The 16,999-nt window shown below is 39.5% G+C and overlaps 1 protein-coding gene across 7 annotated transcripts in view; it reads left to right on the top strand.

Moving 5' to 3' along the window:
- Window positions 1-16,999, top strand: part of LOC145981216 (ABC transporter G family member 20-like) — a 54,285-nt gene that overhangs the window by 33,705 nt on the left and 3,581 nt on the right. For all 7 annotated transcript variants that reach the window (XM_083114355.1, XM_083114353.1, XM_083114350.1 and 4 more), the window contains 4 exons: window positions 4,301-4,517; window positions 8,457-8,575; window positions 13,721-13,791; window positions 14,367-14,455. In XM_083114355.1, coding sequence (XP_082970481.1) covers window positions 4,301-4,517; window positions 8,457-8,575; window positions 13,721-13,791; window positions 14,367-14,455 — 496 coding nt within the window. The remainder of the gene's footprint in view (window positions 1-4,300; window positions 4,518-8,456; window positions 8,576-13,720; window positions 13,792-14,366; window positions 14,456-16,999) is intronic.

The following is a 16,999-nucleotide window of genomic DNA, read 5'->3' as shown; positions in this document are numbered from 1 at the left end:
CTAATACCATAGGCTGCTACTTCTATTTTCAATTATGTTGTCTTTACAATGCTGGGTCAACGCTGAAACCAGGACTACTTGCACCGGAGGCAAGTAAAGTAACAACTCCGTTACTATATTTATATATAATGCGCATCCTGGTTCTTGATGGGGAAAAGCAAGAAACAATTATATATCATATATATTGTGCAGTACAATTCAGGTTCAAGAAATGGCTGTTGGTATGCCGATCAAGAGCGAATCATACTTATTCAGTGAGTCACCTGTTGCTATGTCGACCAAGTGGAGAATATCATCTTGTGTGTATGCAATGAGGCACCAACTCGTGCCACATTCCCCTCTCCCTCGACTGTGTTTAGCATTCCAAAGCTTTCATTTCAGCAACCACCTTGTTTATTCTGTAGCAGAAGAAAGCAAGATCAAAATTATCTTATGGATTTGCAGTGCTCAGGAAGTTATTTTCTATTATTTCTTGCCTGGCAAATATGGCTGATTCACATCCCATGTGACGGCAGGTGCATGCTCCAAATCTACAACAGTGTGGTGTTGCAAGAATTTCCGTTACAAAGTGAAAAATCATGGGAAATGGCCATTAACTTTGTAGCGTTTTTTTTTTTTTTTAATATATTATTACTAAGAAATCCTACCTGGTGATATGTATTTGTGCCTGTTATATGTTATATAGTGAAGACGTGTGTGGTTTTAATGTTAGCTGTCTGAATTATTCCGTTCATAATATGCACCACAGTTTTCGAGGGCAAAAATTTTGGAAAAATGTGTGCATTATACGAGGGTCATCCAGAAAATAAATACCGTTTGGTTATACAAAATGAAAAACAATATTTATTAGGTAAAAAAAATTCTGTTACATACCTGAAGCTTCCTTCACTTCTCTACATAATCACCTCCTACATATAAACATTTGTCGTATCTGGGCACGAGCTTCAGAATTCCCATGTTATACTCTTCTGCCGCCAGTTCTTTAAGCCAGGTGGTCACTGCATTCAAACAAAAGACCGCTCGCGCATTTCCGCCAAAAGGCACTACGATCAATGCAAATCGTTATTGTGAGACTCTAAGAAAACTATGGCAAGCCATCCAAAACACGAGGCGAGGAATGCTTTCTGGAGGAATTGTGCTTCTGCACGACAATGCCTACCCTCACACTGCTGGTGCAACTCAAGAATTGCTGGATCAATTCGGATGGGAAATTTTTGATCATCCACCCTATAGTCTGGACCTTGCTCCTAGCGATTTCCACCTTTTCCCTAAGCTGAAAGAGTTTCTGGGCGGTAAACGTTTTGGAAGTCATGAAGAGTTGGAGAATGCAGTGACCACCTGGTTTAATGAACTGGCGGCAGAAGAGTATAACATGGGAATTCTGAAGCTTGTGCCCAGATGCGACAAATGCTTAAATGTAGGAGGTGCAGAAGCGTGGCGTGCATGTAGCCGCTGTTACCGCAGGTAACACCAAAATATAAAGAATTGAAGAACCCGTCTTAAAATATTATTACGTACATAAACTGGTAATATTGTCGTAAAGTAAACATTGCACACTGACATTTTTTCTGACACTGGCAAAAGCGAAGAGAAGGACTGATCCGGTACCCTCCACAGGCAACATGAGGAAAGGGCCCTGAGCCCACCCAAGTAAAGACTTTCCGTCGCGGCAAAGACTGTTACGGTGGGAGGAGGAGGCAGGTTAATGGCATGACTGTTTAGCCGCCGCAGTTGCCGGTGATCCCTACCGGAAACATACCAGTGTTGCCATATTCAATTGACAGAAAAGAGCTAAGTTGCCTAATCGGGTCTATCTTACTCTGAAGGTGTCCAGTCACATTGGGGAACGATGGCGCAGTGGTAGCGTCGCTGCCTTATAATCAAGGGATTCTGGGTTCGATACCCGGTGGAGGCACAAGTGGTTCGGATCCAACTTTAAACTGTCCCGATTAGCATTACTGTTCATGAAGTGGACTTAAATCGCCAAATCAAAATTTAAAAAAATCAAATCACACTGGGGCAAAAGCGAACTACCAAGTGATATTTTGTATTTACACTAAATATCAGCGATTATGAAAGTCCTCTTTGTCCTTCTTCGACATCATGGGCGAGAAGGAGAGGAGAGGGATGGGTATGGTCAAGGGGTCCGCTGTCCTTCTAAAAATGTCAACCTAAAATTCTATATTTCACACATTTAATATTATTTCGGTTACAGGAATTTGTGATAATTGTTGATAATACTGATTGAGATTGACATACGTTGTCACAGGAATGCAATAATTTCGGATTGAAGCAATGTTTTTGAGGTGGTAGATCTGTTTTTGGGTGAAAACAATACTTACAAGCATAATTTCCCGATTCTTATCTTAGCATGCTCTGAAGTGTCACGTGTCGCAGGTTCGAATCCTCAGCAAGAAATGGTTATTTCAATGTTCGTTGTTATTATTTTACTTACATAATTATAAAAATTAATAATTACATACACAAAGAAATAATAATTTTATTTCAATAATTCACCATGCATCCTCATCGTCACGATTATCCTATAAAGCGAAAGCCTTAAAGGTAGCAAAGGACGTAAAATATACGAAATAGTAGTGGTGTCAGAAATGAGATTTCAGTGGATTTAGCGAATCGTGGGAGTGGGAGTAGTTAGGAAACAGATGAAGACTACATCTACTCTACATACGTATTATTTGAAATGAAAAGTTTCGCGATTTGGGCAAATCTGGTTTCAAAAGAACTAAGATGGCAACATTAGTAGAACTGGACTTCTTGCAGGTTCCGAAGGAAATATTGGGGAAGGGCCGATGCTGAGAGGGGAGGGGGCAAGGAGGGTGCTTCACGTGTTACAAAACTAAACAACGGTTTGTGGGAGGGACTGTGCAGTGGGAGTTTTGTGACTGGTGTCTTTTGTCTTTATGTTGTTTTCGGGCATTATCAATTAATTTATGAAGCTTGCTCAGAGTTCCGAGGTGGCGGGTTCATTCTATCTGGACAGTGTGTGTAATCGTGCAATAGAAGATATTTTGAAACAATCTTTCGGTTCGTTATTTTGCAGAAAAAATCGAAATTGTGGCGAAAGGGAGGCCAAAGCCTATTTTGAACGATTTAAAAACCAAGTCGTCTGCTGGATATGACCGACATCTCAATGTTTCGTGGTATAACGACTATCCGTGGTTATGTGGATGTGTGCAGTTGTCTAAACTCTTTTGTTGGCCATGTACTCTATTTTCGGGTGAAAAAAAAAAGTGTCGAATTCAGATGTGGACAACATGGACCATGACCATGACGCACCCAAAAATTCAAATTCAAATGAAAAACTTCTCTTTATGACAGCATCATAGAAGTTTTTTGATTTGACTTGATTAATTTTGCTTCGCTTGTGCCACTTTTGGCTAATTTGCGAAGATGGGAATGAGTGATGATATGATTAAATTGATGAATAGACATCACAAACGCCCATGCCCAAGCTAGGTTTCGAACCCGGGATCCCAGCATCATATAACTATTTTCAAAGTTGGATTGATCTGCTCTATAAGTAGCCTTCGATGTTTCTGTAAGTATCAAATTACGTATTATTGTGTCAACAACCAATGTTTGCGATTTCACTTCAGTCCTTATGTCAACATTATTTTTCCTGATTAATAACTTTACCAAAATCTAGTATTGAATTGCATACGTACCAGATTAATATTATATGAACTACTTGGAAGACATTGGGGGGGGGGGCATGAGGTGGGGAGGTGCCCAAGTCTCCCTTAAATGTCCTACTAATAACCGGTAACACTTTTAAAAATCCACCCCACGCCACTGAGGAGGTGATTATGTAGAGAAGTGAAGGAAGCTTCAGGTATGTAACAGAATTGTTTTTTGTTTTTCATTTTGTATAATCAAACGGTCTTTATTTTCTGGATGACCCTCGTACATGAGTAAATTCGGTATATGAGAGCCACCATTTCAGATAAACACACATTTCTCAGCTCAGGATGAACTGCAGCATATAACCTGGAATTACAATTGGAACTTTTAACATAGCAAACAAATAAATTTTAGTTCACTTAGATCACAAAAATAAAAAAAATAAATGTCCTTAGTGTTAGGCCACTCCCAGAAGTAATCTTATTATTATATACCTAAAACAAGATAAGATTGTGTGTGGCCAGTCATTCTTAGGGAATTTAATTCATATTTTACATTTTATAATTTCTTTCTTATCAGACTTTTTTAAATAATTCAAACTTCTCTGCATCAATGAAGGACAGCAAGATAACTTTAGAAATAATTTTGTTTCCTTTAGAAAATTTATAAGACTCAAGACTTAGCAAAGAAAGCTTCCAAAGATGGAAATATAGAAGGGATCATTGTTATGCCGGAGAACTACACATTGATTATAAATGGCATTGTAAAAGAAGCAAACGAAGCCATGAATGAGACACGTCATTGTGTCGAGGTGGTAGAAACAATAATGGGCCAGCTGAAGAGTATGCACATTTTTGTTTATTTGGATGTCACAGGTAAGAATACATGTGTGATACAGGAACATTTCGTGGTGCTTATAGCTTGTACTAGTTTGGTATGTTCCAATGTTTAAGTATATTATTGTCGGGACGCGCTAGCAAGCAGCGTGGGACCACCCACTCTGGTAGCGACGCGCTGTTGCCGGATTTACCTACTTCAGGATTCTCGCGAGCCCACAGAAACATGAGGAAGGCTGAACTACTGCAGCTCCTTATGTTACACAAACCCCAGTTCCCCATATATCGAATAGACAAGCTTGCAGAAGAAGCGGGACATACGGTGGTCCGTCTCCCGCCTTATCATTGTATGTACAATGCAATCGAACTTATTTGGGCACAGGTCAAAGGGCTGGTAGCACAGAGGAACACTTTGCCACCTTTTATACCGTCTAAAATTTTGCAATTGACAGAACGGGCTATTGGGGATGTGACAGCAGATAGGTGGCGTTCGGCTATAGAACACACAAGGAAGATTATTTCCGAAGCATGGGAAAAGGAGGGAGTTGAAGAGCAGCAAATGGAGGATTTTGTAATTTCACTTGGGCGGGAAGACAACAGTGCCAGTAGTAGCTCAGATGAAGATGTTCCTTTACCAAGCAACAATGAAGATGATCTTGGGATAGCGCCACTACAATGGTAGCCGGTAAGCAAAAACAACTGATTCTTTAACTACTATTTCTGTTCTTTCATTCATTTTTTTTATGTTTTTACATACAGGTAGCTCAAAGCATTAATAACACATGTACCAAATGTATCATTAATGTTAAGGAAATCGAGCAATTGCCAAGGGTTTCGTTGTAATTTATTGAACTCTGTATTGCCAGAGCCTGTATTCTCATATAGCTCCCAAATTATCTCACTTCACACACCCACATGTGCCTCCCCGATGGCACAGTGGTAGGGTAAGTGTTGTCGCCTTGTAATCAAGTAGTCCTGGATTTGATACCCTGTCGAGGCATATAGTGGTTCGGATCCCACTTCCAACTGTAGGTCCATTCCAGATTAGCCGTAGTGTGCATAAAGTGGACTTTAAAACACCAACTCAATCAATCAATTCACACACAATTGATTTGTTCTTGATAAATTCTTCTCCGTAATACAGTAACTCAGTTCTGTAAAATTCTGTTTTGGAGGTGAATTTTTGTAGGTTCCTCAAAATATAATTTAAAAACGTGTTAACGAAACGAAGTTGTGCGTAATTTGTTTATAGGTAATTTGCCATAATTTTCAAGAAATACATTTCATTTGTACGTTCTGAAGCTTCAACAATCGCGGCGTGATAAAGAAGGCAAAGAGAGGCGGCATGAAATCAAAGGAGAACGATTTGCCACAGTGTTGTTCATAACACAAGACGCATTTTCTCTTGTTGGTAATTGTGATACGATACAACATAAGTAAAAAGATGCCGGTAGCTGGTGCTTGCAATGTACCATAATAAAAACACAACAAAGGTTCTTTCAGTGAAGGTTTTCTGTTGCTGTGTAGAGCAGGAAGATTCATGCTTGCAAGAATGCCCGATCTTGCCAACAGCTGACTAGCCTGTCCGTGTGTTTGTGCGAACGTGGCAACGTAGAAATCCCCCAGCCACATGGCAGCCAACGAGGAGACAGAATTTGGTCACGTTCTGCCGTTCTGCGTTCTGATTGCACGCCGCTTCTTATCGCGTCCGTACAGTAGTATTTTAAACCAAGATAACGCCAATCTTTTATTTTTACATTTTTGCTGAATTTTCTACCTTTTTTGTGTACTTACTAGCCAAACTTGTTAGGTACCCAGAAATTAGATGGGAGATCTTTCCTATTCAGTGTTATACTTAGATCTTTTTTAGGAAAGTTGGGCAAAAAGAAGTGAGTTAACACCCTCTTCCAACTCTACTGGACATACTACATTTTGTATCCATCTTACTTGAGTTTCACCTACATTATAGATATCGGCAACTGCTGTAGTTACAACAATAAAATTTGATGACTTGATACAATAACCAAGTACAATTTTAGTAATAAACAAATTGCTTCATGTCTGTCAAAAAGTAAGTGGTGTAACATCTATGGAAAGGATTATCAAAGAGTTAACTTCCTAAAAAGATCACAAAGTTTAGACTCTGGGGATGTCGAGTGCACAGTACTTCTCTTTTAGTATAGTACTCTATTTCTGTCTGTTTCATTTACAAGGTACCCAAAAAAGTTCTTGCCGTTCTAGAGCAGTGATAAACAAAGAACAATACAGTGGACCTTTAGGTTTCGAAGTAATCTCCATCAACATCCAACACCTTTTGCCAACGTTCCTGCAGCTGCACAATACCCTGGTGATAAAACTCGGCGGGCTTGGATGCAAAGAAGTCAGTGAGTGTGTTCTGCAGGTCTCCCTCATTTGCGAAGGATCTCCCATAGAGGTGGTTGTCGAGGGAATGAAACAGGTGGTAATCTGTCAGTGCAAGGTCCAGTGAATATGGTGGATGGCACAGTGTCTCCCAGCCAAGTTGCTGAAAGGTCTCCCGAGTCCCCTTTGCCACATGTGGCTTGGCATTGTCGTGCAGGAACAGCACACCCTTGCGATTCACCAATGCTGGCTCCTTCTGCCGCAATGCACAGTGCACCCTTTGCAACTGCTGAGAGTAGAGGTCAGCAGTGATGGTCTGATCAGGTGGAAGGAGCTTGTAATGCACCACTTGCCGACAATTCCACCATACAGAGAGCATAACCTTTCGTGGGTGCAGAGGTGGTCTTGAGGAGTGAGGAACAGGTTCACGTGGTGACAACCAATGTCTGGTACGCTTGGGAGTGTCATAGAGGACCCACTTTTCGTCACCAGTGAGCTAGCGATCAAATATGGGTGTGTTCAGGTACCAAGTGAGCAAGCACAAACAGGCTGTCACTCGTTATTCCTTGTTGGCTGCCGACAATGTGTGGGGTACCCACTTGCTTAACTTGTATGACTTCCCTATCCCATGCAGGTGCAGTCTGACTGTTTCAGCGGAAACATGGAACCTTTCTGCAAGTTCATCACGCGTTAGACCACTGCCCTCCTAGATGGCTGCTTTCAGGGCCTCGTCATCCAACACATGTGGTCGTCCACTGCGAGGTTCATCCGAAAAGCTCACATCTCCCGAACGGAATTTCTGGAACTAATGCCTGGCAGTGCGTTCATTCACGGCATTCTCCCCAAATGCCTGGCATATGCGACGACTTGATGCTGCAGCTGATAGGCCCACTTTAAAGTCATACAACAAACACATGCGAACAAGCAGCTTCAATATCTCCCATTTCTCTTCGACACTGGACGAGCTATGACTGCTGTGTGTGCCTGTATTACTGACAGTCGATGGTCAGACTACCTCCCGATCACTTGGCAGGCACGTGCGTCATTTCGTTTCCTCTCTGTGAGCGCATGATTAATGGGACGTCAAAAACGGCAAGAACTTTTTTGGTTACCTTATATTTTACATCACTTTTATACATCTTGGTTTAATTGCAATGATGAGAATGAATGATATGATAAAAATTATGATAAACACAAAGGTTTCGAACCTGGGACCTCTGGCTTTATAGTGGCTTATGCTGACCACTCCACCTGAAAGGCAGCAGGTGAAACAATGGTATTCAAACTTTATTACTCTTTGGCCCATGTACCTCTTTCATTCCCTTTGTATATTCTTAATATCAATTCTTTTCATGTAGTGACAGCTGCATTTGAGAAGTGATCAACATAAAATCAAGGTTTCACTGTACAATCTAAAAGCTATGTTCCAACCACTCAGTACTAATAAAGTGTGTTTAAGAGGGGAAGGGGTCAAAGTTTCTCATGCTGTTTAGTATGTCTTAATTTGCTTTCTTTCCGATTTATATCAGCCCTTCAGGCTCACACAAGTGTGTATACTGTTTTACCCTTTAGAGTTTTTTTCTGCATTGCATTTATACGACTAATTTATCTTTGCAGATCAGCAATTGGCTTTCAATCTGAAGGCCGAGATAATGATAAAGCACCGCAAGTTCACCAAGTTCATGATGGAAAAGCTGGGGAGAGCTGGCATTGCTTTGAATATTGCACCAATTGAGGTAATTGTGTTGTTTACAGATGTACAAATGTTATAGTTACATGGCAAAACTATTGCACAATTGCTGAAACATGGTTAGCTTGATTGAGTTGGTGTTTTAAGTCCATTTTATGCACAGAAAGGCTAATCGGGACTGGACCTACAGTTTCAAGTAGAATCCGAACCACTATATGCCTCCATTCGGTATCTAACCCTGGAACCCTTGATTACAAGGTGACGATGTGACCGCCTACCCATTCTCGTAGCACTCCTAGCTGCTGTAGAATAGCAGGGGGTCCAAGCTTTAAACATCATATGCTAACTCGCACAAATTTCCAAAAACAAGTCTGTAGTTGGTGATTTCAAGTTTTTTTATTTGGTTTCATATGCAAACATGCTTCAAATTCATTGAAAAACAATCAGATTGACATACATCGTACTACTTACAACAACAAAGAGAATCATTATCTCTGTTACAGCGTCTCCCAGGTCCATCAGCTAAGCCACAGAATATCTCCACACTGCATTCCTATCTTTTATACATACAACGTGATCGCCAATATGGCCTTCTTCAGATTGCTTGCAAAGTTATAAGTTGCACAGCGTGATCGCCAATATGGCTTTTCTTCCCATTACTTCATTACTTGCAAAGTTATAATTTATAGTGTAATTCAACTCTTATAAAATGAATTTTTATCAGGCGCGTCACCTGATAATGTTAGCATGAGCACGTGAACACTCATGTATATGTCTTCAATTATGTACATATGAAAGGCACACACACACATACGCATATTTATATTATGTTTGATGTACGAGTATATAAACACAATTTACTTTGACATGACTTCTTTCACGTCTGATAACTTTTTTTTTAGATAGTTGGTAACACTGACTCCGACGGAGGGCGTTGAACACAATTGCTGCGCGTGTTGCATAGAGCTGACAGCTAAGGGGCTGTTGGCCACTATACCCCGAAGATGTTCACTTCGCTGTGCGAACACTGATGCAAGCGACAATACTTCTTACATTCGGCGCCAGAGTGCAGCATATACAAGGCATGTCTAGGGGGCCTCGAAAAGGTCTGCGCTACATAGTTGCAAACTTTAGCGACAATTCGCTAAACTTGGTGGATTTTAAGGGGGAGAGGGACAATTTCCCCTGGGTCCTTTTGGGGCAAAATGGTTGAAAATAAATTGAACTGTTATTCTCACTTTTTCAATTGAAGATGAAGTTACAAGGGAGAGAAGTGAATCTGCATTCAGTACAAAAACATTATTGCGAACACTTGTATGTGAACCGCACGCGACGCCACTGATTTTTATGCAAAGTTTAGTTTTACAACTCGAGAACGTATGATCTCTCATAACCAGGGTGCGAAATCGTTGCAGATTGGTGGGGGGAAGGAGCAGAGAGACAGACACACACACATTGTTTATGTTTGTTGTAAGAACCCCCCCCCCCCTGGAAAAGTTTGGTGGGAGGAATTCCCCCACTGTCCCCCTGGGATTTCGCACCCTGCTCATAACGACACTACCAGTGTGTGCAACATGGTTAGTAACAAAAAATACCTACACACATTAAAAAATATGTAACATCTTTCATGGGCTCCAAAACTTTGTAATTTTTTCTATGTACCTATTATAACTTAGGTAACAAGTAGGATACAAGATTCTTCAGGAACACATGTACTGCAAGTATAATTAGTTTCAGGTGCGGAGCGTCCATGTAAGCCGTGTAAGCCGGGCTTACACTTTATTAATTCTAGTAAAATGTATGTAATTATATGGCAAAATTCGTAAAAACTTCAAAGTTCATCTCGGCCCGATACCAGTCTTCGAGATCCTGTTTGTTAGATTGCAACACTTCAGCACCAGATGGCACATGAGAACTCCCGCCTTTTGCTTGGGGAAAGTTGTAAGCCGTCTGAATGTTGCCTTACAAATTTCTGACCGCGAAGGAGCAGTGCTACCGTCGCCCACCGTATCTGGATCGGTGATCTGGATGGAGAAGAGCACGTCGAAACCCTAGGTGTGTAAACCTACGGACAGAGGCTTACAGCAGCGTTGCAAACCTCATGTTTAGAAAAAGAGTTGTTCATGGGCGTCCGCATTATTTCTTTCCACCAGGGAGGATTAAGCAAAGTATTTTTTTTTTCCAGGGGTTGGGGTAAACTAGGTATATTTCCCTTCTCAAAATTCAATTTGAAGTTAACATTTTTCTGCAATGCCCTTACAATAATTAACAATTTGATGTGACTGTATATGTGTGAAAATGGTGGGCATTCATTTTTCAGGAAGTGTCTCCTCCCCTTTTCCCCTTCTGGACATCCATGGTGTCGTTTAAACTCCGAAATTATGTTACATACTACTAAATTCTTCTGTGATTTTCATATTATAAATATTAATTTATAACAAAAACAAATATAAATTCGAATGGTTCAACCAACGGCATGGGTTCGACGTTATGTGAAAAGTTTGAGAAAATTCAACCACAACGAAAAGCGGCCTGTTGTTTTATTTATATCTCCAACTTACAAACGACTTTTTAAACTTGTGCGAGATTTAGCACCATTATGCTTGGGTTGGCTTCACTGAATACGTGCCAGCGAGACACAGGTCCTGCAAAGGAGGGGCTCCAGCGTTGTCGGGTATGAATGGTTGACTGCAAAGGAAATTTGAGCCGGTGGTGCTTCAAGGAGGTTTTTTTTTTTCAGGAACAGGGAATTCTGAAGCAAAAAACTAACAGGAAGGGGAAAAAGGAGAAATCTAGAAATGAGCCGGATACGGGAAAACTAGATACATGCTAAATTCTTGTTGTTTCTGTTTTTCGCTTGTAGGAGAGCATAAACATTAGAAATATTAAGATCTCTGTTTTCCGTATGAACTCAGCTGGTAATAATTTAGCTAAAAAGTGAAATAAATAAATAAATGTTAATGAAAACTGAAGATTGAACCAATTTTACAAATTTCATGTCAAATGTGAACCAAATATTATTAATTACATAGTCCGTGATTCAAACACTCTTCGAACAACGTACGAAAAGTCTGTTTATGATCTTTTAGGTGCTAGATTTGCTTTTACACTATCCTAAAAAAAGCACTTACATGTCCTTTGATATAAATTTCTGGATATATCCCTACAATTTGTGAGCATTTCTTTTATATTTTATATTGTATTTTTTTTTTTTTTTACTAAATATAGGGAATTTTAAGGCAAAAGGGGAATTTATTTATATCCGAAAGGGACAGTCCGAAAGATCACTGCTTTGAGCAGTGACCGAGTTTGGATCTGGTTTCTTTTTGTTTCCCCCTTCTTGTTGTGTGTTTGTTAAAGTCTCGAGGTATTGCTTTTGCGAATTCCATCTATTGAAAAGCGGAATGTCGTCTGTCCCTGTGCTGTTGTGTGGAGAACTTGTTGAAGACGCTGTTGTTCAGCAAGGATTTAGCCAAGAAGAAACTTGTGGATATAGGAAGGCCCACCCCTTCCTTCTCTAGCAGAAACGAAAAATAAAGTAGTAACAGAAACGAAAAATAAAGTGTGCCGATTTTGTGATTCATGGTACGGAGCTGATACTTGGTTATGCGGTTGTAAAAAGTATTCAGCACTTTTCTGTTTCCTTCTGTTTTCGTTTGTTTATTATTATTATTATTATTCATTTTATCTAACTTTGCATATTTTTTATCGATACGTTACTCATTGTGATAGGAATAACACTGACTTATTTATCAGATAACCAGAATTTTTAATTTAGTGAAAAATTCCAGGGAAGTGTTCTGAAAAAATTGGGGGGGGGGGGGGTCGATGTGTGTGGATAAATCACTAACCATGTCAGCCCAAAAATAAGCACAACGGGAAATAGCCTTCGTCATGCTAGGCTTACACTGTTGGAAAGGTCACGCTCCGCCACTGATTGGTTTAGATCCTCTGATCCAACCCCAATTACCTGTTGCAACTATTAGCATTGCGCTACAACGCCAGGGGTCCAGAGTTTAAATCCCGACCTGGGCATGGATGTTTGTGAGTGTCCAACAGTTTCATCATATCATCACTCATCACCATCTTCACAAATTAGCCAAAAGTGGCACAAAAGGTGAAGTAAAATGAAGCATATCAATCAAATCATTATTCATACTCATAGCAAGTGCTTCCTTGTCTGTACTTTTAGTTTTTTTGTTTTTGGTAATTTTCCTGACTTTGCTTATAATAAAAGCAAGCTTGGTTTGGCAAAATTGTTACCTTACTGCTTACTGACAGAATAAAAAATATCACACTTGTTCCCACAGCAAAATGCAGTGTTGCACTAGTACAAATTATAATTCATACGAGGGACATTCTGAAAGTAAGTTTCATCATTTTTTTCACAGGGAAGCTGTATTACAAAGTGAGAAAACACATTGCCATAACAAAAGACAATCTTTTTTGAATTGACGATGGGAGGAGCGACAGCAGAGGAGCGATGGCGCATGCACAGAGTGCCGAAGAATAGAGATAAGCAGCAGACCGACGTGTCCGAGCTCATTTGAGTGCAAACCAGTATGGCAGACAGACGTGTGTTGGAAACGTGGTCACAAATGGAAGTGCAGCACGCTATTGCCACACACTAAGCAAATTGAAGTCTGCCATTTGAGACAAGAGACCAGGGCTCTTGAGTCGAGGGGTTTCGTTCTTGGATGACAATGCAAGACCCCACACAGCAAGGGTCACTGCAGAACACATTCGTTGTCTGGGATGGGAGAGATTGAATCACCCGGCCTACAGCCCCGATCTTGTCCCATCAGACTTCCACCGTTTTCCTGCGTTGAATCCAGCACTATCGGGACGTCACTTCGGAAGCAATGAAGAGGTGCAACAGGATGTGAAGAACTTCCTTAAATCGATGGGCACCGATTTTTACCAGGAGGGTTTCTTCAAATTGATTTCACGGTACGACAAATGTATCAGTGTCGGTGGCGACTATGTGGAAAAATAGCCAAAAGATTGTATTTTGTTATGACATTGTATTCTTCTGTTTGTAATAAAGCTTCCCTGTGAAATAAAATGACGAAACTTACTTTCGGAACATCCCTCATATTTGCCAATGTCTTGTAGTTGCACACATTCCAATCCAGATTTACTTACGTTTCACTGCAATTAAAGAATTTTCTTTTTGCTTTTTATTTTTCAGTTTGGAGATCCTATCTACGGTTCAGATAAAACAACTTTCACTCACTTCATGGCCCCAGGAATTATTCTAAGGTGAGATTCAGAATACAAATGACACCAAGTTATTATTTGAAGGTCGAGAAAAGTGTTTTGTCAAGGATGCAGAAATATGACATTTTTGCTGATACTGATATAAATCTACTAATGCTGATATCATCAATATACCACCAATCTGATAAAAAATTACCAATATACCAGTATTGACCAATGATAATGGAGTATTAATTAATCTGGCCCATCATCCTACTACAATTTAGCAAGTAATTTTGTGGTATAATTCACTCAAGTAGTTTGTAAATTTCATTGGTTGAACTTGCCAAATAGGGTTCTTTATAATGTAACGGTGGATACTTTCATAAATTATTATGCATGTCTCTCAAAGCGTCCATTCCTGTTCTACAAATACTTGGTAGTTTAATAATCTAAAATACATTAATTATTTGTTACAAAATAAAATTCTGCTCACAGTTCAGAAAGAAGTGGGTGGTGTGCTAAGCTTGTAATACTTAAAAATAAGTAAACAAAACTTAACATATAACCATGTTGTAGAAAGCAAATAGTCTGCTACTGTCTGGTGTTAACATAAATTTTAATTTTTTTTCTTCCAGCATGACATATTACTTAGCTGTAGGACTCACCGCAGTGAGTTTAATCATTGAACAGACAGAAGGGCTCCTGGAAAGGACCTACATGGCTGGTAAGAAAATTTGTTTGTCACATCTGAAATTATGCAGGATGTATCAGTAGAGCCACATACTTATGGTGAATAAAAGTTCTAAATTTCGGTGCAAAAACTTGATGTATTTTAGGAGCAAAGTTGTATGTAAAATGGCATTTCGGGTGTTAAAATGGTGAATACAAATTAAATTTGATTTAAAAACTATACTTATTGCACAAAATTGACATTTTGCTTCTAATAGCACATAGCCAGTGATCAGAACGCTACATTTTAAAAGTAGCTTCGCTACGGCTACAGCTATTTTTCCAAAATGTAGCTTCGCTACAGCCACAGCTACATTTTCCAAAATGTAGCTCGATAACTACTCCTGTTCGCTACTCGCTACTTTTTGCGCTACTTCTGCATAAAAAAATGAAAACAACCATATGGGTATTAAAAAAATCCCCTACTACTGGTAAATAGATTCTGTTATTTGTTATCATGATTCCAGTCATTCGATAATTTTGATAGCAGTGTTACTTCAGTTACTTATTTTTACTATAGTTTTTGAGAATACCATACCTATGCAAGTGGCATATCAATTCAAATTTGATATATGAATATTGCAATTAGGGTGTTACCCAAATTAATTATTACAACTATACACAAATAAAATTTTCTAGGATTACGTATTTATGTTCACATCAACATATTTTTCTTGAGAATAAATATTTCATTTTTTATAGACTGATATGAAGTCAGCATTTTGAATGAAAAGTACCTGAACCTCCCCGATGGCGCAGTGGTAGCGTCGTCGCCTTGTAATCAAGGGGTCCCGGGTTCGATACCAGGTGGAGGCACATGGCACAGTGGTTCGGATCCCACTTTAAACTGTAGATCAAGTCCCGATTAGCCTTACTGTGCATAAAGTGGACTTAAAACACAAACTCAAGAAAAGTACCGGGAGCCCTTTGACTACAAAATAGGACCCAGATTCGATACCCAGCGGAGGCACATAGTGGTTCGGATCCAGTCTCGATCAGCTTATCTATGCATAAAATGGACTCAAAACAAAAACTAGGAAATACGCCAAGTTGGGAGGATGAGATCCTCCTGCTCCTCCATTCCCCACACTGCTCATCATTCATCATTCTTCCTCGTTCTCACAATTAGCCGAAAGTGGCAGAAAGCGACTATAGATAAGAGAATAATTAAATAAACCATTCATCCTTCATTGTCATAATTGAGAGAAGTGGAAGAATAGATGAGGAGGTAAACAGAAGAGGATAAATGGATGGTGGACTATATCAAAGCGTTCGAAGATTAATATGGAACAGGAATGTACCTATGAAATGCAAGAAGGTAATATATAACACATACTATGAGGCAATAATTACGTATGGAGCAGAGACTCGGACAATGACAGAGAGAGACAAAGAAAAAATGCAGGCAGTGGGGATTAAATTTTTAAGGAGTCTTTTGAGGAAGACTAGAAGGGATAGAATAAGGAATGAGGAGATCCGACAGACACTGGGTGTGGTGAAGCTTCACGACAGAATAGATCAGGCACAGATGAGATGATTCGGACACATGAAGAGGATGGATGCAGAAAGACCAGGAAAAAATGGAGAGGATTGACTTCTATGCTGACCCAGCCAGAGGCAGGAAACGGCAAGGGATGATAATGATGATGTCATGATTAGCAAAAGTTACAGAAAAGTGACGCAAAAGTAGGAGAAATACATAAATTTGAAAAGTATGTATATTATTAACTAAAGAAAATTGTCGTTTCTGCAAGAAAGTCAATAACTCGTACATACTTTTTGCAATATGATAAAATTATTGAGGAAACTGTCGTGTAAACCTGAGTGTTCTAAACATATTGTAATTTTAAAATTTGTGAACAAATACTATCGCGAAAATAATTGTAATTCCAGAAACTCTATCATTCATGTAACATTAATTTCTTGCTGGTTAGATCCTATATACTGACGACGATCAATGCTGTTAACGTACTGAGCCATTTATTGCTGGCACTATTCCCTTGTCAGTGCAGTGGAGAATCCATCGCCCGTTTTTGCACTGCAAGTTGTGTCTTACACAGCAATTAATGACATTTTGGTGTCTCTTACACCATGAATATCCACAGCATTTGTTTCGGGGGTGACGCAAACGAGGCACTTTTTTCCAGTGGTGCAGCAAACGAGGCATGTTTCTCCCAAAAATAGCGATGCAGCTAAAAAAAAGTAGCTGTTAGCAGGAATATATTCATATATGTCAGTTAGTTATCTGGATATCTGAATTATTCAGATACTAATTAAATAAATTACGCAGATATCTATAATCTATAATCTAGATAATCTGTATCTCCTGCAAAATTAAGGGTTACTGTCGATTTTTCTGACGCTGTTGCCACATTCAAAATTCACCTCAAAATGCTGAGAAAAATGTAGCTGTAGCGAAATTTTCGCTAAAACTACAGGAATTTTGTAGCTTCGCTACCGCTACAACTACAATTTTCAAAATGTAGCGCCGCTACAGCTACCGCTACAAATTTTGTAGCTAGCTACAGTAGCGACGCTA

This window comes from Lepisma saccharinum, chromosome 29 (assembly GCF_977018435.1).
Source record: "Lepisma saccharinum chromosome 29, izLepSacc3.1, whole genome shotgun sequence".
NCBI lineage: Eukaryota > Metazoa > Arthropoda > Insecta > Zygentoma > Lepismatidae > Lepisma > Lepisma saccharinum.
Note: the sequence above shows the minus strand (reverse complement) of the source record. Positions and strands in the feature narration are given on the sequence as shown.